Below are 24,373 nucleotides of genomic sequence, written 5' to 3'. Positions count from 1 at the left end.
ACATTCGAAGGCAAATGTGTAGGGGAGCCCCCGGGGGGTCAGAGAGCAGTTTGGGAGAAAACCGCCCCTCAAGCCAGGAGCCCAGGGCCTTTCTTTGTCGTCTGCAGCGGCAGCTCCCGAGGCTGTGGGTGGGTGGGACTATCACACCACCTCAGGCCCACGCTTCCGTCTTATTATCAACCCCAAACCTTGCCCTTGGCTTTGAGGAATGGTTTCCTAGTTTTCCCAGCCACTTTATTTTATACTTGTTCTTTTGCATATTTTCATATCATTGTAGGTACCACACTACAGCACAATTTCACTCTTTTCCACCCTACTGGATAGACTCCCAGTACCTCAGTGAGGAAGGGCCTGGTTTGATTTTTAATGGGCACGTTCCTATTTAAGGAAACCGTGTACATGATTGGAAGTAAATTAACCACAATTTAGAGCTCCATAGCTATCCCTGGCGATCTTAAGAGGTCATTTGGACCATTCTTCTGCATCTGACCCGTCCCAAATGGATCCTTCCTGTGAGGGAAGAAAATTCACGAAGTTCTGTTTTGCAATCTCTAAGAGGTGAGGTGATCTTTGCATCTATAACCCTTCTGGCTACAATTTGAGTCCGCCTTCTCTCTGTGGTTATAGAGCAAATCTGTATATGTGAAACTAAATGAAACTGAAAGTTGTATATACTGTGTTTGGTCAGTCAAAGCCACCAGAGGAATGAGTCAAAGAAGCCTTAGAAATGATTAATCACGGCTAAGTTCTCCACTGACGTTTCCGAGTTTACTTTTCACCCAGCATCTCTCTGTAGAACATTGCTGCAGAGTCAGTGGTGCCTGCATCTGGCATCTCAGCACTTGAAATTTCACTTCCCTCAACCCTCACCAGAATCATGGCTTTCCACAGCATGTGACTCGCCACTGTGTGTCACCTGTTACAGGTGTAACAACCTCTTTGACATAAGAAGACAGAGACTGGCTCCAATCTGGAATGAGGCCCTTAGGGCTGGAGGGCAAAAATCAATCCAGTGGAATTAATCCATCTTCGGAAATAAAAAGGGCTTTGCTTGTTTTGATGGTGTCAGTTCAAAACTCCTTCCATTGTAAATAGTTACTATTCTTTGTTTTAACTAAAATATAGCTAATATACAATATTATATTAGTTTCAGGTATACGCAATAGTTATTCAACATTCAAATACCTAAAGAAGCGATCACCATGATATAAGTCCAGCAACTGTCTGACACAGTTCCACGCTATCCCAATATTATTGACCATATTTCCTATGCTGTACATCACATCCCCATGACTTATTTGTTTTATACCTGGAAATTTTAACCTTTTATTCCCCTTCACCTTTTCCCCTTGTTTTTTAATTTTTCAATTACAGCTGGCATTCAATATTACTTTATATTAATTTCAGGTGTATAGTAAAATGGTTAGACATTTATATAATTTAAGAAGTGATCCCCCTGACAAGTCTAGTACCCACATGGCACTATACACAGTTATTACCATATTGTTGACTACATTCGCTATGCTGTACTTTACATCCTTGTAACTATTTTGTAACCAGTTTGTACTTCTTAATCCCTTCACTTTATTCACCCTACTCCCCAAGCCCCCTCCCACCTATCACCCCAATAAATCTAGTACCCATCTGACAACATACATAGTTATTACAATATTACTGACTATATTCCTTATGCTATACCCTACATCCCCATGACTACTGTGTAATAACCAATTTGTATTTCTTAATCCCTTCCCTTTCTTCACCCATTCCCAACCTCCCTCCTGTCTAGCAACCATCAAAATGTTCTCTGTATCTATGAGTTTGCTTCTGTTTTATTTGTTTGTTTATTTTATTCTTTACTTTCCACATATAAGCTAAATCACATTGCACCTGTCTTTTGCTGTCTGATATAACTTCATTCAGCACAATACACTTCAGGTCCATCCATGCTGCCACTGATGGTGAGAATCCATTCCCTTCCCTGGCTGAGCAATATTCCATTATATGCTACTTTATCTTCTGATTTGATCCTCTGCTTCATCTTTTATACACACACACACACACACACACACACACACACACACACACACACACACACACACACACACACACACGACACCTCCTCTTTATCCATGCATCCATCGACGGACACCCAGGCTGCCTCTACATCTTGGCCACTGTAAACACTGCTGCAATGAACATATGGGTGCACATATCTCCTGGAAGTAGCATTTTGGATCTCTTTGGGTAAATACCCAGAAGTGAGGTTACTAGGTCCTTCTTTGTTACTTGTTATAGCCTTTGTTTGAAAGTCTATATTGTCTGGTATAAGTATTGCTACCTCAGCTTTTTGTTCGTTTGCTTGTTTCCATTTTCATGAAATATTTTTTTCCCAGTCCTTTACTTTCCGTCTGTGTGTGCCTTTCGATCTGAAATGAATCTCTTGTAGGCAGCATATGGTAAGGGTCTTATTTTCCTATCCATTCAGTCACCCTATCTTTTGACTGGAGCATTTAATTCTTTCACATGTAAAGTAACTGCTGACAGATATATGGTCATTGCCATTTTATTGTTCATATTTTTTATCCTTTTTTTCATGTTAAAGAATTTCCTCTAACATTCCTTGTAACACTGGTTTGGTCCTGATGAACTCCTTTGGCTTTTTCTTGTCTGGGAAGCTCTTTATCTGTCCTTCGATGCTAAATGATAGCTTTGCTGGTTAGAATAATCTTGGTTATAGGGCCTTGCTTTTCATCAATTTCAATATTTTGAGCCAATCTCTTCTGGCCTGTAAAGTTTCTTTTGAGAAATCAGCTGATAGTCTTATGGGAGCTCCCTTGTAGGTAACTAACTGCTTTTCTCTTGCTGTGTTTAGGATTCTTTCTTTAACTTTTGGCATTTTAATTATGATGTGTCTTGGTGTGGGCCTCTTTGTGTTCATCTTGTTTGGGACTCTCTGTGCTTTCTGGGCTTGTATGTCTATTTTCTTTGCGAGGTTGGGGAAGTTTTCCATCATTATTTCTTCAAATAGGTTTCAATTCTTTGCTGTTTCTCTTCTCCTTCTGGTACCCCTATGATGCAAATGTTGGTAAGCTTGATGTTGTCCCAGAGGCCCCTTAAACTCTCCTCATTTTTTGGATTATTTTTTCTTTCTACTGTTCTGATTAGGTGTTTTCTGCTAGTTTATCTTATGATTCGATCCTTTGCTTCATCTAATCTACTGTTGATTCCCTCTAATGTACTCTTTATTTCAGTTATTGTATTCTTTGTTTCTGACTGGTTCTTGTTTTGTTTTCTATCTCTGTTTTTATGTTTCCTATCTCTTTGTTGAAGTTCTCTGTGAGATCATTGAGCATCCTTATAACCAGTGTTTTGAACTCTGCGTCTGGTAGATTGCTTGTCTCCATTTTGTTTAGTTCTTTTTCTAGAGCTTTGTTCAGTTCTTTTATTTGGGACATGTTTCTTTGTCTCCCTATTTGGCTGCCTCCCTCTGTTTGTTTCTATGTATTAAATAGGGCTGCTATGTTTCCTGGTCTTAGTAGAGTGGTCTTGTGTAGTAGGTGTCCTGTGGGGCCCAATGGCACAGTCTCCCTGGTCACCTGAGCCATGCATTCCAGGTGTGTCCACTGTGTGGGTTGTGTGTGCCCTCCTGTTGTAGCTGAGCCTTGGTTGCTGTTTGCATGTCAGTGGGAGAGACTGACCCTTGGGCTGATTAATTGTGAGGACTGGCTGTGACTACAGTGGAGGAGCTGTGGTGCAGGGGCTGACCCTACAGAGCAGGATTTTTTTCAGCAGGGCTCTGGTGCCTGCCCAATCTGCCATTTGGGTGTGCTGTCCTTGGAGGTGGCTGGGTGATGCTCTGGCTTAGTCAGAAGCTGGCCACTGGGTGTGTCAGCCCTGGGGCCTCCTGGGAGGGGACCCACTGCAGGCCAAGTTCAACCCTGTCCAGGGCCACCTGGAAGGAGCCACAAAGCAATCTACAGATGGTCACTGTCCATGCTATGCTTGGAGTTCCGTTGGGAGGCCAAGCTGCAAACCAAGGCTGGTTGTTGCTAGTGCTGGGCCTAGGATTTCTCAGCCAGAGGTACGGGACATACTAAAGCCAGACACTACTTGTTTGGGTTTTATGAACCTTTGAGAAATTTTAGGGAAGTCTGCAGCATGAGCTAAGGCAGGTGGTTTGTACAGAAAAGCCACTGGAAACATCTTGGGCAGGCCCAAAAGTTGGGTTAGGTTGGGGTCTCAGAATCACCAGGGGAGGGCAAACAAATGGTGTTAGCCAGCTTGATATTCAGATATGGCCCCTGCCTGCCTCTGTGTGCCATGAAAAGGGAGGGCTCAACACAGAAACAATGGCTTCCACCAGCTGCTCCCTTGGGAGAAAACTGTCCCTCTAGCCCTCGCCCTGAAGCCAATTCTTCCCCATATGTCCCTAGTGCCTTTTGAACTGCTGCCCCAGTGTTGGAGCTGAGAGAGAGTAGGTACATCAGTGAGTAAGTCCTTGCACAGGCCCTTTAAGAAGAACTCCTGGAACTGCAGCCATCCTCATCTCACTCAGCCACAATCTCTGCTGGTTTTCACAGCCAGAAGTTAGACGTCTCTCCCTGGCACTGAAACCCTGGGCTGGGGAGTCTGGTGTGTCACTAGGACCCCTCCTTCTGGGGAGAGCTCTGTAGCCAATATACCCCTTCTGATTTCTAATGGTCATACATGGGTGTGGGACCAGTTCGTTCTGTGTCTCTGCCCCTCCTACCAGTCTTGAGGTGGCTTCTTCTGTATGTCCTTAGTTGTAGGGTTTCGATTCAGCTAGACTTCAGGTTATTCTCTATGATGGTTGTTCTGTAGTTTAGTTGTAATTTTGATGTGGTCATAAGAAGAGAGCACAGTTTCTACTTACTCTGCCATCTTGACTGGAAATGGGGTCCTTCCCTTTAAGAGTCAAATCTTTTCTGGTTTCTGCCTGCTTTTTGATTGCTTTTCAGTGCTTTCAAATAATTTTTTAAAATGTTTTGTCCAGAGTTTATAATTGTAACAGTATGTTTAGTATCATGCAAGCAAATCCACTACTACCAGAAACTATATCATCTTTCCAGACTGAACAATGCTTCCTTCCCACCCTCCATCCCCCTTTGGGATTCTGCAAATAATAATTGAACTTATTTTTTCCAAAAATCTCCCTGAGATCCTGCTCATCACCCTCTTGTTCCAACACCCACACAAGTGAAAACAAAGATCGAAGAAAGCAGTTTAGTCAAGGCCCCACAATAAACGTGCTTCCCAGCTGTAGATAAGTTGCATTTCCTCTATTATGTTATCTCTCCACAATATGGATTTGTTCAAATATTTATTATGTACCTACTAGGTGTCCTGGGTCTTCAAAGAGCAGTAACACATTAATATAAAAATCCATAATATGAGACAGAAAGTTCCAGGTGCTGTGAGACAGATAATAAAAAAAACACTATGGGAATTCACAGAAGAAATGAATTCCAGCTAGGAAGACTAAGAGAGGTTTTACAGAGGAGGTGGGGGTGCAGAGAGTGGGCACTAACTTCTAATTCAAGCAGAGACATTTATATATTTGTTCTCTGTAGCTTTAGCAGTTATCATGGGGCTGGAGGTGGTGGCAGTTGTTAACATTACATAAGGTCTTCTACTTAAAGTGTGAACTGCACACAATCTAAACACACATCATCTGCAGTTTAGCAGAAAGATAGGATCTCGGGACCCACCCCAGACCTACTCAATCGGAATCAGCATTTCAACAAGGTACGCGAGTATCTCATAGGCACATTGAAGTCCGAGAGGCATTAATATGAAGCACTTTGTCTTTCACTGGAACTAGGACTCTAAGAATTCACACACATTCTCTACTCCCGGACAATCATCTTTGTAGAACGGGATGGTGCATAGGACAACTGGTAATACAATATGTTCTAGGTTAACTAAGGGACCAAAGATCACAAGGAAAGTGGCAGAACCTGACTCTGAACCCGTATTTGAATGACTCCACAGCCTGCAATATGCTTTTCCTTGTAACGCACTGCCTATCTCTGGTCTGTGAGTCAGGAGGATCAGGTGCTCTGTATGGTTCTGCCACTAACTAGTTCAGTGATCTTGGCCAATTCATTCTACCTTTTTAGAACTCAGTTCTTCATGTATAAGTTGATGGAGGCTGAACTAGTGAAAGTCCACAATGAATCAGACAGCTTCAGGAAAATGGGTATTTGAGGTCTCCGAGGTATCAATAAAATTGAGAGCTGGGAGCCTCTGATGGCTGATGTAAATGACTCAGAAAACCAGAACCCACTTAGCACAGTGTAGAGAAAAGAGTACAGGACCGGAAATGAGAAGACCTGGGTTCTAGTCCTACCTCTGTCGTTTACTAGTTGTGAGCCTCAGTTTCTTCATCTATGAAATAGATGAGATAAATGATCTTTACTGGCTATTAGTGTGTTTGACTGGCTCAAGTGAGATTATGCATGAAAATATGCTATGAAGTGATATATTGATACAGCCAGTCCTCTGTCTTAATTTTCATAACACAAATTAGATATTTCTAAATTAATTAATTAAGGAACATGATTTATAATCTGCTGGCGATGGTAGCAATTGGGAACTAGCTCTGGCCAAGCCCATCAGCTCTGTGCTTTTGTTTATCCTAACAATGGAAATAAAAGGTAATATTAATAACAATATGTACAAGCTCTGCACCTGGAGAGAGCTGGTGGTGTTAGAAAAACAAAGACCAAGACAAATACCATATGATCTCACTTATATGTGGAATCTAAAGAAAAGAATAAATGAATGAACTAATCAGAAAAAAAAAAAGAAAAACAAAGGCATTATCCTAGGGCAGGGAGTCCTAGCCCTAAGACTTTCAGTGATGATGCAACATTTCATATCTGTATTATCCAGCACGGTAGCCGCTCTCCACGTGCGGCTACTGAGCCCTGGAAATGTGGCGAGTGCAACCAATGAACTTCATTTTAAATTGTACTGAATTTTAATGAACTCGAATTCAAATAGCCACGTGTGGACAGTGGGTACTGTGCGGAATGGTGCAGCTCTAGAGCAAACGTGGGAGACGGATTTGTTCATTAATGTTAACGTTTTGTAACTGTACTCTTAAGGCCAACAAGTAAACTGACTGATCTTTTTTTCAGTGCTGAAACTGTAGCTCCAAATGCCTGTTCTCCCAAAGTAAACCAAAAATATTTTATAGTGTGATTTTGGATAAGGGGAGGTCTCTCTGGAATCCAGTCATCACAATATAGCAACACAGATGACACTAATGAAATGTGATGGTTACCTGAACAACAACAATAATGATGTTTTGTTTTATAAACATATATTTACTCACCTTGATGTAATATAACATTTAACATTTTACCTGCTTGTCTTTAAAATGAAAAAACAGAGACTGAAAAGTATGAGGCCCTATGACAGGTCACGCACCCAACTACTGCTCCGTCTCCTACCTGGTGTTTTCTGCTCTCCGGCTGATGCACTGGTGCAAGTAGAGATACTCCTGAGGTGCGCTGGTGGACAAGGGGGGCTGCATGTGGTTCAACATGGGGGCTTCGAACGTGAACAGGGTGGGCTGGCTGGAGTGCGATGGGGCTGAGGATTTGCGTTCTCGAAGAAGGTGCTGATTGGAGCTGCTGAGCTCTGCTGGAGAGGAGCGGGGGCCGTGACTGGCTGAGGAAATGTTTCTCAGGGAGTCTGTGAAAAGGAGAAAGCGCTCTGTGAATGAAAAAGGAAAGGAAGGTGCCCTTGTCCCAAAGTGGGTTGCCAGAGGAAGAAGAAATATCAGGAGCAGAGGCGACGATCCAGCAGCTGCATCCTCCCTCTCTCACTGACCTGCTCCCTCTGTCCCCTGCCAAAAAGGAGGGCTGTGGCCTCGCGGCCATCTTGGTGAAAAGGAAATGCTCTGTACCTCGGTATTGTTCCTGGAGTCACCTGGAGGCCGCTCCCTGTCACAACCCCAGCAGCATCTGCCCCACTTCCAGGAGGTGTGGCTACCTGTGGTCCAGGAGTACGACTCTGGCCCTGAGGCAAGGCCAGCCTCTGGAGCAGTGACCACCACTGCCTTCCTTCTCTTTGGGGGCTCCTGCTGTCATCACCTCCTTCCAAGCTAAGGCTGGCTTTGTTAAATGAAGCTTTGCTTCCTGCAGGCTCATTAACTGAGACCCTTGGATGGTGCCTTATTGTATTAATGATAAAAGCACAAGTGCATTTGGAGCTGTTTCTTAAGACTGGTTCCAGCTCCTCCTGCCTGCCCTTCCAGGTCCGCTGTGGACAACAGTGCTCCCCATCTCCCAACTCTTGTACCCACCACTCTGTATTGGTCTTTTTTTCTCTCTTAACTCTAATCTTAAGTTCTTGTCTGTGATGTCAGAAAGGAAGCAGGTACTGAAGTCAGATAATAGCTTAGCGAGCTACACCCCAAGCCAATGGCATTATGCATTTGGCCAGCTCCCTAAGCTTGGTTCAGATTCTTAGCATAACATGCAAGGCCTTGCACCGTCTGACCTATTTCCTGCTTTTCTCCTCCCATACCCAAGGCATATGGAAGCTTCATCAGTCCTTGCACACAGCCCCTTTCATGATTCTTTGTTCTGGCTGATGCTGTTCCTTCCAACTCAATTTCACTTCTACTTTTCTGGCACTCATCCGCAGACTTGAAGACCCTACACGGATATCAAATTCTCTCTGAAACCTTCCTGGACTCTGTCATTTCTCTGGGTGTCAACAGCACTTGGCCTGTGCTTCATTACATCCACTGTCACTCTGCTTCCTTGGCTAGCGCACGGGTTTCTAAGAACGGTGACTGATGTCATTACCTCTCCAGTCTCCGCATTTACCTAATAAAGGCCAGGTACATTGGAAGTTCTCAGTCTGTGCTTGCAGAATAAGCAAACACATTCACTCAGCATATAATAATTCCAATAGTGAAACTTCTTGTACAAAAGAAATAAAGGTTAAAAGGTGAATTTCTGGCGATGGGATAACAAGTAGGGGATAATGTGTTAGTGGTGGTGATGGTGGCTGTCTAGGGTTATTCAGATCATTTCAGAGGGGACACAGTTCTGTTCCCACTCCCTGTTATCTGACCTATTTCAATCTGCACCGTTCGCAAGGCCCCAGGCAGTATCACCACCTCATTAAAGCTCCACAGCATTAATTACTCTCCAGTCTCTTCGGAAGCTGGGCGGCCAGCGTCTGCCAGTGCACAACACAAAAAGCCAGGGGCCTCTGGGGAAAAACGTTCCACTGACTGCTGTGTTGACCTCCAAAATGAATTCCCATTACAGGTCTCAGAGTGAACTGGACATGTGTTAACAGAATCAATGGCTTCATTACTCCATTAGGTTTGCAAAGTGAACTTTCTAATGGCAGAGGAGAGCAGGCTTATGCTAGGGGACGCAGTAGCCATGGCACCAGGGATGAACACAGCCGCTGCCTGAGATGACACAGGGAAGGTGCAAAGAGAAAGCGTCTGGGGCAATTCTACATTCGCCATGGCCCTCCGCCCACGTCTTCAATGAGCCTCTTCATTTGTCAGGATTCTGCCCCCGACCTTGCCATAGCCTCACTCTCATTTAGGAGAATCTCCCGGGGTATCCTGTCCACTCTCACAGCTCCAGGCACCACCTACGTGATGACAACTCTCAAGTCTTAACGTCTAACTCAGTTCTCTCTCCAGGGCTCCCTCCACTTGCTGGGCATCCCCGTTCAGATGTTCCCCAAGCAGGTCAAGCTCAACGATCGAAACGGAAATTCTCAAGCTCTTCCCGTGTTCTCTACCTCAGCGAAGTGCATCAACATCACCATCTAACTCTCCAAGCCAGAAACCTGTGCATTATCTATGACTCTGCCCTGTTTCTCAACAACCACCTCCTGCCATTATGTCACTGCCCTGCTTAAAATTCTTCGGTGGATCTCTGTTATCCTCAAGATGACTTACAAAGCTCTCTCTCCTTTAAAAACCGTTTTCTTGTTTATTTCTTCAACCTTGTTTCTCATCAGTACCTTCTTATATTTCAAAGAGAATTTCAGGAAAAGTACCAACTTCTCTCTTGTCAGTCTATACGTGAGGCTGTAAACTCAGCAAGGGCAGAGATTCTGTCTCGTTTGTAACCCTTCATCCCTAACATCGAACACGTTAATTAAATAAGTGAAGTACATAGCGTAATAAGTCCTACTCCCTCAGGAACAGTCACTGACTCCTCACTGTCCCGGTTTCCCCAGTGTGACAAGGCATTTTGTCACAATCGACTTATCCTGCCTTGTCAGCCAGTACGTCCTTCATGTCCCCCATGTTGAATGCTTATACTGCGGGTCTGTATAAAAGAGGAATGACCCGTCCTCACTTCTGGGGCCCGCCTCCTCCAGCTTAGGCTATGGAATCAAATCTGTGACCCAGTCTATTTACTTGCAGACCTGGAGAAGTCACTTCACCTCCGAGTCTTGGCTTCCTGATTTACAAATTGACACAGGGTGGTTGTAAGGATGAAATGAATTAAGGGTCCGGAAAACTCTGCACGTTGTAAGGGCTTAAAATGAATTCTAGTCACTTCTGTATCCCTGGTGCCTAGAACGGTTTCAGCACACAGTGGGTATTCAATACGTATCTGTTGAATAAATAAAAGAATTTTCCCTGGCACAAAAATCCAAATGGGCTTGCTTGTTGTGGTCAAAGCCAGGGAGGTTTTAAGGTCAGTGAATAAGATGAGGCAGGATGAGTTGGGCCCACAGACGCTTGGAATTCCATCGGACCAGCGTGAAGCCATGTGTTTGAAACCAGTCAGCTCCACAATGGTTTGCAGCCCAAAAAAATTCTTTTGAAGCTGTTTCGGCACTACACTTGGCCAAAATGCTACTTCTGCTTACGACTTTAAAAGATTTCTACCTGAATTTATGTGATTATTCCTTGGTGCCTATACTGGGTTGAAAAGTGTCCCCCTAAATTCATGTCTACCTGGAATCTCAGAATGTGACCTTATTTGAAAATAGGGTCTTTGCGGATGTAATTAGTTAAGATGAGGCCCTAATGGAGTAGGGTGGGCCTTAATCCAATGACTCGTGTCCTTATAAGAAGAGAAAACGGACACAGGGACACATGGGGAGAACGCCATGTAATGACAGAGGCAGAGATTGGATAAACAAAATGCAATATAGCCATGGAGTGGAATACTATTCAGCGATAGAGATGAACGAAATACCGACCCCGCTACAACATGGATGAATCTTCAAAACACTCTGCTAAGTGAAACAAGCCAGTGATAAAAGACTGCAGATTGTATGATTTTATGTACGTGAAATATCTAGATTAGGCAAATTCACAAAGATAGAAAGTAGACTAGTGGTTGCCTGGGGGGTGGGGGAATGGGAGTGGATGGTGACTGCTAATTAAGTATAATGCTTCTTTTTGGGCTGATGAAAACTTTCTAAAATCAGATTGTAGTGATGGTTGCACAACCCCGTGAATATATTAAACCAGTGAAATGTATACTTTAAGTGAGTGAATTTCATGGTATGGGAAATTATCTCAGTAAATTTATAAACACACACACACACAGTTTGGCAGTTCCTAAAAAAATTAAATATAGAGTTACCATGTGACCCAGAAATTCTATTCTTAGGTATGAGGTGTGATAAAAAACTACAATGAATGTTTAAATTAAAAAAAAAATTATTACAGTAAAAGACACATTGCCATTAACCGCCTCAAAATGTCCCCCTTGCTTCGAACACTTATCCCATCGTTCTTGCCACTTTCTGAAGCAGTTCTGGAAGTCCTCTTTCGTGTCTTTAGTTGCATTGTCATGGCTGCCTCGACACCTTGAATCAGTTCAAAATGCTTACCTTTCATGGTCATTTTGACTTTGGGGAAGAGCCAGAAGTCGCAAGGTGCCAGATTCAGTGAATAAGGTGGATGAGGACACACTGTAATGTTTTTATTTGACAGAAATTGCTGTACCAGAAGCGATGTGTGACACAGAGCGTTGCTATGATGGAGGATGAAGTAAAGACACTCACGAAAGAGGACTTCCAGAACTGCTTCAGAAAGTGGCAAGAACGATGGGATAAGTGTGTTTGAAGCAAGGGGCAGTATTTTGAGGGAGATTAATGGCAATGTGTCTTTTACTGTAATAAATTTTTTTAATATATATTTTTTATTGGTGAATATTGGGGAACAGTGTGTTTCTCCAGGGCCCATCAGCTCCAAGTCATTGTTCCCCAATCTCGCTGTGGAGGGAGCAGCTCAGCCCCAACTCCAGTTGCTGTTTTCAATCTTTAGTTGGAGTGGGCACAACCTACCATCCCATGTGGGAATCGAACTGGCAAAGCTCGTGCTCTAACCAACTGAGCCACCCGGCCGCCCCTAATACATTTTTTAAAATTTAAACATTCACCATATCTTCTGATCACAGCTCCTAGTTATAAACCGAGGCAAAATGAAAACATATGTCCACACAAAAACGTGTACACTAATGTTCATAAAGCATTATTCATGATAGCCCCAAGTGCAAACCCAAATGCCTACAAACTGACCAATAAATAAACAAAATGTGGCATATCTATACAATGGAATATTATTCAGCAATAAAAAGAATAAAGTATGAACACATGTTACAACGTGTGAACCTTGAAAACACTATGCTGAGTAAGAAGCAGCTAGATTTCATTTATATGAAACGTCTAGAATTGGTAAATACTTACAGACAGAAAAGTAGATTAGTGGTTGTCTAGGGTTGGCAATGGGAAGTGATTGGTAATGGGTATGAGATTTCTTTTGGGGATGATAAAAACATTCCAAAATTAGATTGTGGTAATGGTTGCACAACCCTGTGGATAATTAAAAAACATTGACTTGTATACTTTAAATGGGTGATATATGGTATGTGAATTTAAAAAACACACACATACGCACATTAGGCAGATGCCACAGATTGACAAAAGTCTAATTAAAGACATTTGTATCCTCTGAGAAAACTGCACACTCACTAAATACCAGGTCCTTACTAAAGTACTCTGAGTAAGAGACATTCTCCCTCTCCTATCTTCGGTTCCCTGTACTTCCTCCAACCCCACTGTTCAGGGCTTCACCCCATAATCATAGCAAGGCAATGGGAATTTCAGCAAAACAAAATAGCAAGAATGCATGGTTTGGGGTCCAAGACGGAAGCAGTTTGAAATGCCACCTCTCAGTGATGGGACCTCATGCACATGACAGGAATCAGAGACGCCATTCACTAGCTGCGAGGTGGCAGACAGGTCTCTCTCCGAGCTCCTCGTTCCACACCCATCAAGCTGAGAGGATAAGATCTGGCCTGCCTCTCTCACTGGGCTGTCATAAAAGATGAGTGAGATACGGGTGTGAAAACACTGCATAAACTATTCAAAGGGTTTGTTTTTGCTGTGTGGGTACCTCTGGAGGGAAGGACAGAATGGTACAGAGAGGGAAACATTGCATTATATGTGGCTGGGCTGTTTTGGGAGGTGGCTGCAATGATGTGTCTTAGGTCATCAGGAAGGGCAGTTGTGCAGCAAGAAGAAAATGGATGTTTCCAGACTCCTGGCCTGGGCTTCTATCTCCAAGTCTAGACTAAAGATAATGCCAGAAATGCCGGAGTCAATTTGTTTTCTTTTAAACAGGGTTTTTATTTTTTCCTCTTCTTCCTGGCTTCTTTTTAGGGCCCTACAAAATCACTCCCCTTCCTTTCCACAATCACTCCTGGGAAGCCTGCCCAGCATACAAACACTCCTCCCACCTTCTTGCAAAACTCTAGAACAGGAAAGCGCTGAAGGATTTCAGTCGAGGAGCCCAGCCCAGCCCAGCCCAGCCATCACTGGCTAGTGATAACAGGAGCAGGAAAGGGGTGGTTGGCTGGACTTTCTGGAAAAGATGACTGGCCAAATAATGACTGGTTCCCTTATCTCAGTGCCGTTTTTATCTTTATCCTTTCCCCCCAAATCCCCACCCCAAGCCTCAGTGGGTCTCAGAACCCATAAAGTGGGAGATGAGAGCTCATGCTGGAGCCAGGAAGGATTCAAAGCCTGGCTCTGCTAACCCCTCGTTCGGTGAGGAGTTACATAAACCTCTTTGATCCTAAGTTTTTCAACAGGGAGAATACGTACTTTGCAGGGCTGCTGCGAGGACTGGAGATCATTTACATAAAGCATTTAGCATCGCACCCCACCATTCTTCCTGCTATTCCTGGAGTACACACGGAAGTGGTTGAGGCCTTGAAACTGGCCAAGAGGAATGGAGCTTCTCTCCGAGGCAGCACGAGTGCTCGGAAGGTAATTGTTGTCCCAGTTTTAGTCACAGCTACAGCCTGTTATGGGTGTTATATGAAGAATGAATGAGAACAAAAAGGACAATATTGACTATGAGAATCACAGCGGCCATTGACTAAGCACCCACTGTGTGTCTCTATCCCAGGAGGTAGACATTATTACCTTCATTCCATTCATTTATTTATTTTTGCACGAAGAAAGTGAAGCTCAAAGAAAAGAACAGAAATCAAAGCTCAGAGAAGTTAATAATGAGCTCGGGGGTCACACAGCTAGCCAAGTGGCAGAGCCCAGATCTGAAACAGATCTCACGGTCTTTAAAGCCAATTCTTTTCACCCATGTGTAGAGAAAAGCATTCCCACGAGATCCCTAGGACGTGAATGGTATTAGCCTTTGGGAAAGCAGAGTCAAATAACAGAATGAGGGTCTAGGCCTCGTTCTGCTGCCCACTGGCCCAGTGACCGTGAGCATGCCATTCCCCCTTCCTGGGCCTCGTTCTCTCTGTTTATAAAAGGAAGAACTCGGATTAGAGCAGGGATACACATCAAAGTCATCTTTGGGAAACGTAAGAGAGCTGTTCCACATGAAACATACATAGTGTGCCGTGTTTACCCAGAGATTTAGATTAAGATCCACTGGTGTGGTTTGTAACAATCTCTGTCTCTTAATTCCAAGGAAGAGGTGGAAGGGTTAGGGTCAACTGAAAAATCAAGGGCAAAGCGAGCTCTGCAAGCCAAGTGAAAGAACAAATTCTTCCAAAAATCTTTCTTTGTATCATCAAAATTTGCAATTGGAAACCGTCCATGTTCCCACTGGCCCTTCGAATCATCTGACTACGGCCAACTCCACAGGAACAACGTGTAACAGAAAGGGCACTGCCATCAGTTCACAAACATGGGAGTCCAGGTTCTGAAACTATGTTACCCCAAGGCCTTGGGCAAAGCTTTTCTCTCTCTGCACCTCATTTCCATGCTGTGAAATGCCAAAGAGAACACCCATCTCACAGGGTGCTTCTGAGGAGTTGATGAGATGAAATATGGGTAAATGGTCATTATGAAGAAATGCTCAATAAATGGTTGTTGGCTTGACACCGACTGTTCATTCCACGGTTTATTTCTAGAAGTGGAATGGTGTAAAATTCTAAAGGTTCTAGTGGGGAGAAGAGGATTGATGACATAATATTTAAAACAGTATAGATACAGGATTCTATGGGGTGAGTGATCCCTGTAGAAAGCTAACTGGAAAACATGGATTGGATGGGTGGAGGGCTCTAAAAACAAAAGTATGCTGGCTGGGACTGAGGGTAAGATGGGATCAACAGCTCCAGATCATTTTAACTCATAGTCACAAGCCTGAAATTATTTCAGAAGAAAAATCCCCCCGAATCTTCTGATACGTATCATCATTAGAGGAGTTATTCATAAATTTAAGGCCAAACACAAAAATGGCTTCAGTCTACACAATAACTCACATAATATGGCAATTGGAAGGGATCCTGGAGTCCAACTGCTGATTTATCACCGCCACCCTCCCTACCCCCAAATCTCTCATTTACAGTTGGAGACACTGTGGCCCAGAAAGGAGAGGCTTCTTGTCCAAGGCCACACAGTAGGTCAGACGTGAACCTTGGAATTAGAATTCGGATCTCTTAGCCTGGGGGTCTTTCTACAGTACCAAGAGAAAGATGTATCAATGTGAATGAAGATGTATTCTCTACAATGCATAGCGGGGAGGGTGGGGGGGAGGGGGGAATCACGTCAGGAAATCTGATCACTGGGACCCTGGCTGGCAGGGCTGTTATTTTGTTATGAGTTTAAAATTTACTCACATTTGCATGGTAAGTGAACATTTGCTGGCTCAAACTACTAACGACTAGTATAAATAATTCCCCAAGTTCAAAAATATAAGTCTCCGAGTGTTTATAAAAGCTGAAAAACAGAGAAAGGAGAAAGGGGAGGCAGAGACAGGCAGTAGCATGAGACCCTGTGAGATCTTTCAGGGACTGTGCTCCCACCCCCCACGCCCGGCCTTTGCAGAAAGGAGCTGAGAAAGAACACCATCTCAGAGCTCGGAGAGCCATGTCAGAACGCCCTGACCTTGTGTATATGATCTCGCTTGCGGTATACTTGAGCAGAAATCGATTCTCTGAAGGGCACAGGGGAAAGAGAGTGAGTGGCTGTAGCTTAGAGGCATGTCACAGTCTCTGGCCACACATCCTCACATAACCTTCTTGGCCCCGGGGCATCTCATTTTAGAGATGGGAAGCTAAGGCCCAGAGCCAATGCCACAGGCTTTCCATAAGGTCTCTATCGCTAGAATGAATCATGCTTTCCTTTAAACCCTTTCCAGTACGTTGTTTTGCTGTTTATGTTGGGAATTCACAAACCTGTCACACAAAACCAGGCTGTGAGCTGTTAGAAGTCAGGATCCAGACCATCTCTGTTTCTCAGACAGGGTTTAGCACGGTGCTCGGGGCCTCGTCAACATCCAGACTAAAACAAGAAGGTGTTCAATAAACACCCCACGGCAGTACGTTTGGTCGGAATCAGCTATCCTCCTTAGGTTGGAAGAATAAATGAGTAGCTCCAGGATCCAAATGTAAACTGTTCTTTAGGGTGGAAGGAACTGTGGTCCCTTCACAAGGTTTTCTGGGCTGTGTTTCTGTTTTTGGACAGTGAGTCTATATTTAGCCATGCACGGTCCTGTTCATTTGAGAGAGATCAGGTTACAAGCTTTGCTTCTCACTTTATCTGCCACACCTACAGCACACCTCACTTGGGACAGACCTTATTCCTGCTCCTTCCAGTGGGGCGTGGGTTGACTGGGTGGTTCCCCTCAAAGGGTTGATTTATGTTTGGCAAGAAGCATGCCTGTCATTTACTGAGGGTCATGAACACTGGCTGGGTGCTATGCTACGTGCTGCTGGCCCATCAAACGGTGGATCTTGTACTTGCCCTCTGAGCTTGTACTGCAGTTGGAACGAGCACATTTATATTCAGGGCAGCACTTCTCCCTTCCCCCACCGGAGCTTTGGGAACCCATTAGCATTCCCATAGGAATCAATCCATCAAGTCGGCACCATAAGCTCACATGTAAATGATGCATTTGACCCTTGTGACCTTCCCACAAAAATACTAAAAATATATCACTGTACTTTCAAACTAAACTTCAATAAGAGGTAAGCTTACCCATCTTTCTTTTACAGTGATTTTCACTAAGAGATCACTGGAAATCAGTGTGAAACATGAGTGTTAGACATTACGATGGTGGCAGCTTATCAAGAATCATCAACAGTGGCAATAAGCACAAGACCACCACCTGAAACTGCTCTAGTCCGGATGGCGAGGCTGGGATCCACGAGTGCCAGCCCACGTAGGGAATTCTGAGATCCGCAGCGTACGCAGAATTGTGACTTCAGGAGAGGCCGTGTGGTATGGGGATAGTAAATGGATTTTGAAATCTGAATCTTAGCTTACCTGCTGTGGAGCCCAGGGATGCTATCAGAACCTAAACGTCCTAATCTATAAAGTAGCTACCTGTGCGGTTGTCCTAGGGAGTAAAGAAATGCCAGTCCCTGCACATCAGAGCTCCACAAATGGAAGTTCTTCCTCAGCGCTCCAGGGTGGGAGGCAACCTGGTGTGGGCGAACATCTTAAACTCTGCGCTCACAAACCTTCCGGGTTTGACCCAGAGGGTGCAAATGGACTTAACTGGCCTTTGTGTGGTGAGCAGAGGACTGCAGGGGCAGAGAGCCTGGCAGGACTCAACGTTCTAATTTGCTTTGGTATCAATTAATACCAAAAAAGCCTGCTGGGATTATGTCAGAGACTGGACTGAATCTATAGATCAATGTGGGGGGAACTGACACATTGATGTATCTCTCCATTTACTGGTTTTCTTTAATTTCTCCCACCAATGTTTGTCATTTTCTGTATAGCGCGATCTTGCATGCTTTTCATTAAATTGATTCCTTTTATTTTTTGATACTATTGTAAAAGAAATTTAAAAAATGTTTTCCAGTTGTAGGCAGCTCTCAATAACTTTCTCATTTATAATAGCCCTGAAAATTTGGCAAGGCGGCGATCTTCGCAAATTCATTTAATATATGAAGAGACTAAGACTCAGAGATAAAGTGACTTACTCAGTGTTACAGAGCTCTTAGGAAACGCCCACACCAGGATTCAAACTCAAGTCTTTTGCACGCAAAGTTGAGGGCGCATTCTAATATGCAGCTCTCTGTGAGGTAAATGAGAAGCACATACTTGAAAGTCATAAGTGCTACACAAATATCCAGTGGAATTAAAAAGGAAAACTATTTAAATATGACTGATAAAGAAACCAAAACCTAGAGAGGCCTAAATAGCTTTGTACTCACTCCTTGTCCCATTACTTTATCTTATTTTCAGCAAAGCACTTACTGTTAACCATTTAAATATTTTGTTTTTGGTCTGTCTCTTCCCACTTAATTAGAAGCTCCTTTAAGAGTTGGAACCTTAACTGTCCTGTGCATTACTGCTGCTTCAGCGTGGTGGCCATGAAAACAATGCCTCCCAGGTCTCCTGACGTGGGTAGCATAATGGCTGGCCTTTTGCATCTCCTCAACTCCCCATGTGCTGTTCTCTTCCACTGACAAAGACTGGCTGGAGTACTAATGCAGGTCTGCGCCTGTGAGACACGGGACTCCTTTAACAGGAGCTCTTGGCTTGAGAACTTCCACTGACCTGGCTGAAACGGTTTTACCATACACGGCAGTCTAATCCTCCTTCCTGCCTTCTCCCCTTCACAGGTGTCAGACGCACATCCCATGGGGGCTTTTCTGCTTTCTCCCACCCATTATCCCTCACAGGTGTTTCACCCAATAAATCTCTATCACGTCGAAACACATCTTGACAGCTGCTCCTCAGAGAACCTGAACTAACACACCCAGTGTCTAAAACAGTGCTTGATGAACAAATGGTTGGCCTAGGTTCATACTGCAGGTAAACCACAGATCCCAAATCAGAACCCAGGTCTCTGCTTCTTCAGTCCAAAGCCTTTTCCCCTCAGATCGCCAATCTGAGAATTAGGCCCCTGGTGCCTTAGTCCAGAGGGCCGCTGCTCTGATGAATGTGAGGGGAAATGTATCCACCAATGGCCAAGCCCCACAGCTGGACTCCCAGTTCTGCTTATAAGTATGTGGGCTCTAATGGGCGTGAAAACACCAATCCTAGAGTCAAAGAAAACTAAGGCTATGGCTTTGGTGAATGGAGAAAACCTGGCTTCGGTTGAAATTAAAGGCAGCAAGGATTGTGTGTGATGTCCTCTTAAAGGGATGTAGGGAGAACAGCCACTCTGGCAAAGCCAGAGGTCCTCACGAAAGAGTGGAGATGGCAGTGAGTCTTTCCCAGGTCTCTGTGCACAAACAGAATCTCCTGCGCAGGTGCCGTGGCAGCTAGAGGCAAGGAACTCCAGCTAGAATTTCAACGTATGGCTTAGCAATTAAGAGCATGCATTCTGGAGCCAGGCTGGGTTTGAATCTCAGCTCTGTTACTTATACTAGTTGTATGAACTAGGGAAAGTTACTGAACCTCTCTGTGCCTCAGTTTCCTCACCTGTAAAATGGGAATAATAATAATAGGTATCTACCTCATAGGATTATATGAGTGAAGATCTGTGAAATGCTTAGAACACTGCCTTGTAGATAGTAAGCTCTATGTAAATACTAGCTTTTAGTAGTAGTAGTACATTTATAAAGACACCTTTGTTTCTGAGCACCTTAACAACTTACGTACAATGCATCTCCAATCAGGAAAGTCAGCAAGGTTTACTTGATAAAATATTAATCACACACAGTAAATGTTTCTGAGTTTGGGTAAAATAGAGATAGAGTTATTTAAGATGTTTTAGTTTGGGGAGATAAGAATAGCACAGTATACACACTCAAAGGACTGTGTAGAGAAGGCAGCGACAATTTATTGGCCGTTACATTCAACAGGTACTTAATATGTGCTCATCATATATCAAACACTATGCTATATGCTTTAAGTGGAATCTTTTGCCATCCTCATAATAATCTTGTGAAAAATGTCTTGTGTCTAGCTTCTTTTTTTTTCTTCAGTTTTTGGAGTTAGTATCTTTAATATCATCATCATCATCATCATCGTCACACCAACAGCAATGCCAGTATCTTTTGGGTAGTTATCAAATCACTTATATGGCCTAAGTACTTTTCTAAATATTTCCCATTAATCCTCACCCATCTTTAAAACAAAAGGATGCCATTCATTATGCGCTAATTATGTGTCTGGCACTGGGCGTGGCTTTATTTATTTATTTATTTATTTATTTATTTATTTAATTTATTGGGGTGACAAGTGTTAGTAAAATTACATAGATTTCAGGTGTACAATTCTGTATTACATCATCTATAAATCCCATTGTGTGTTCACCACCCAGAGTCAATTCTCCTTCCATCATCATATATTTGATCCCCCTTACCCTCATCTCCCACCCGCCTCTCCCCTTACCCTCTGGAAACCACTAAACTATTGGTGTCTATCTTATTGATGTAGAAATTGAGGCTCAGAAAAGTATATGAACTTACCAAGATGATGTTTACACTGAACTCATCAATGCTGTGGGGTCAAGTATTTATAGGATTCCAAGACCCATGCTCTTTGTACGAAATTAGCCTTTTAAAGGAGTATATACATATGGAAGCACTTTATAAATCATATGGCCTTATACAAATGCAGGGTGGTATCATTATCAACATCAACTGGAATACTAGCTAAAAGTAAACAAAACAAAACCAAACAAAACACCAAAAAAATGGGTTTCAATTCTAGTCTTGCTGTTAGCTAAATCCTCTTGAGCAATTTAGCTCCCCTCTCTTCACCTCCAAGTATTCTGTCATTGGAGGAGTTTGGAGCTAAACACTCTCTAAGGGCCCTTCATGATCTAATATTGTAGAATTTTCTCATGCTATGAGATCTACTCCCTCCTCTGCCTTGGCTGTTTGGCTAAAATGATTCACTAGCCACGATGAGCTGTGTTCATTGACCTCATCCACAAAAGGGGGAGAAGGTGGGGAATAAAAGCAAACAACAAATGACAGACATGTAACATACAGTTTAGGTTATTGACATACCCTGCCTCTTCAGCCTAGTTAGTTCATCATCCATTTTAAGTTTTCCTTCTTTTTTTGTTTTCATTATACTTTATACCATTGTTTCAACTGACAGAATTTTAGACCGTATGTCTTGTGAATAAGGTTAGAATATTTTTGAAACTTTTTCCCTTCCTGAACAGTGAATTTCTCAAAACGACAATCTTTGAAAATAAGTTGGAATTTTTTAAACTGTCATTTTGTATAACCATTTACAAAGTTACAACCAGACACTATAAGTACATCCTCATTTGAATAGTCACTGGGCAGTTACTATGTGTCCCTACTAACGTGGGAATGGAATGATGAAAGAGTCATATTCTCACGCTCAAGGTTCTCACACATCTCCTTCCCTCACCCAAACTCTGTGTTCTAGCCTCAGTGAACTGTTTCCAGTTCCCTACGCTCTGGGAATTCAAGGAGAACTCAAGAGAAAGCTGAATTTTCAGGTGATAAATATATTAATTGACCTGTTTGTGGTGATCATTTCACAATGTATAAATATATCATACCATCACTATGTGCACTTTAAATACATACAGTTTTTAAAATTATAATTTGACAAAGCTGGGGAAAAATATCTGGTGTATATATTTCCATTAAAGGGGGGAGAGAGAAGTCTGAATTAGCTGAGAAAATCCTATATTGACCAGTTTTATCCCAAGTTGATCAAAACTTCAATTTCTATCACTGGCCGGACGGGGGCTTGCTATTGACGTTAAATTCAGAAGTTAAAAAAACTTCTTTTCTTTTCACACTTGAAGTTAACCTCACATGTTTTATATGCTACCTATATCTTGGTGCAAAGCCAGGCACCGTCACTTAAAAGCAGGTGAATCTTGGTGTAAACTGAGGGGCCTAGGGCTTTGAACTAGACGCGGAGGGGGCAGCCAGTTCTAAGAAGAGCTCCAAGGGTAGTTTGGTGAAAAGACATCAACCAGAGAACGTCAAGGCTCAGAGCTCACGGAGAGCGCGTCCACGTCTTGTGCTGTTCTCTGGCACTTGTCCCTAGAACAGGACCCGGCAAAAAGAGGTACTTGGTGTGCTGAATGAGTGAACACAGAAACAGAAACTGGGCATCACCTAGACATGTGGGCAGGAGTGTCCATGAGGAAGAGGAAGCGTGTTGAGGAAAAGCAGAAGCAGATTTTCTTCGGAAACTCAGGCAGACAGGGCACCGACAACCCAGAAGTTTGCCACTGGATAGTGGGGTCCAGCCACTGGCTTAAGGGTTTGGGCAAGACTGTGGTCTCGGAGACGGGCCAAATAAAAGCAGGGTAAGGTCCAGTCCTAGATGGAATTTGAGACTACAGTCAGGTTAAAAGAGAAATGACTCAAGAACAGGAGAAGTAGGCAAAATCTCAGGGTTGACCCTAGCTTGCACACAAGATTAGGGCCAGAGTTGAGCAAAAGGGACAAAGGACCCCGGAGCACTGACTGTTTGCTGGAGTGCAGGGTGGGCCTGCACCCGGAGGGGGACTTGTACAGAACTCCAGGGTCTGAGGGTCAGGTGACCCTGACACCAACATAACCTTTAGGTCACTGTTTCCCAGACTTCTCCGTTTTATGGATGTGTTAAAACACGGCCTCCTTGTTATGTTCACACACTTTTTAAAATGACACACAGGGTTGACAATTTTAATTACATCAAACATGGAAAAGTTATGTTATATTTACTAGTATGACCGCCACTTCACACACACACACACACACACACACACACGAACACTTTAACGAACGCGCACACTTATACAAAGAGAAACTGAATAAAGGGAAGTTTTAAAATCTGACTACATTTAGCTTTATGAAAACTAACTACATCTTCTTCATGGTTTTCATTTTTGCTGTGGACTGAGGAAGATTTTCATAGCTCAGCACTGGTCTGTGGGTCCCTGTTTTGAAATGTCTGTCACAGGTCAATATTTTCCCAGGCTGCCACGGCAGAGAAGGCGGCGCCGGCCATTTGGGCCCAGCTCTTGCCGGTAGCACTCAGCTCTCTCCCTTGCAGTCTCCAAAGCAGCCTCCTCTCGCCTGTTTCATATATAGCATTCCACGTAAGACTTGGTTAACAAGCATTGCAAAAAGAGAAAACAGAAAAAAAAAGAAAAAGAAAGAAAAAAGAAGAAAACATTGAAAATTATTGTTTTGGGTCCCAAACTCCCTGTTTACTGTTGAAGAAACGGAGGTAGGTCTCCACAGTGAATCAGTACGAAGCTGAAATTCCCAGTTCAAATCCTAGAGCTGACCATACCTACTGATTTTGTAGAGCTCAGGATCCCACGCAGGGCTGGACATAACTGGATGTGTCAAGTCATAATCGAGATCTCCAGAGGTCCAAGGTAACCCTACCGCTACATGCAAAGTCCTTATTAAACCTCTAGCCAAAAATCAGAGTTACACTGGGCTTTGGAATCTGGTCTGGGATCCATCCCACAAGGAGTTTTCACCCTCCTTCACTAGAGATAATCAGAAGCTCTCAAAGAACAAAAATAGGGGAGGGGCACCTCAAGAGGTGTTTGGGAGCCATCCAAGGCTGCTGGTGTGGAGGAGCTGGCATGAGACGCTTGCATCCCAACAGTCTGTGGGTGTTGGCAGGTAACACTAGACTCACTAGACTCATCTATGCTGGCTGGCTGGGGCGGGGCGGGGGAGTGTCTGGTGTAAAAGGGACAGCAGGAAAAAGGATCAAGGCGTAGGAAGAAGAGAAGAGGCTCAGGTTTCTCCCTGTCTCCTTTCCTCCTCCAGAGGCTCTGGACTTCCCTGCAGATCAGGGCTGCAGCCTGTTCCAGAACAATGCAGACATGTCTGTGGGGATTCTGTGGAGTTCATGTCCCAACTCACAGCCTACTCTCAGGGTGACCAGACACAGCTGCAGACAAAAAACAACAAACAAACAAAAGACTGAGGAGGAAAGCCTG

General features: G+C 43.6%; 1 protein-coding gene across 1 annotated transcript in view; it reads right to left on the bottom strand.

Moving 5' to 3' along the window:
- The window catches only part of GAB2 (GRB2 associated binding protein 2), a 182,633-nt gene that overhangs the window by 15,820 nt on the left and 142,440 nt on the right, over positions 1 to 24,373 (bottom strand). The window contains exon 3 of the mRNA XM_019726383.2: positions 7,482 to 7,725. Coding sequence (XP_019581942.2) covers positions 7,482 to 7,725 — 244 coding nt within the window. The remainder of the gene's footprint in view (positions 1 to 7,481; positions 7,726 to 24,373) is intronic.

This window comes from Rhinolophus sinicus, linkage group LG06 (genome assembly GCF_036562045.2).
Source record: "Rhinolophus sinicus isolate RSC01 linkage group LG06, ASM3656204v1, whole genome shotgun sequence".
In the NCBI taxonomy this organism is placed as follows: Eukaryota; Metazoa; Chordata; class Mammalia; order Chiroptera; family Rhinolophidae; genus Rhinolophus; species Rhinolophus sinicus.
This window is presented reverse-complemented; position numbering and strand designations above follow the sequence as displayed.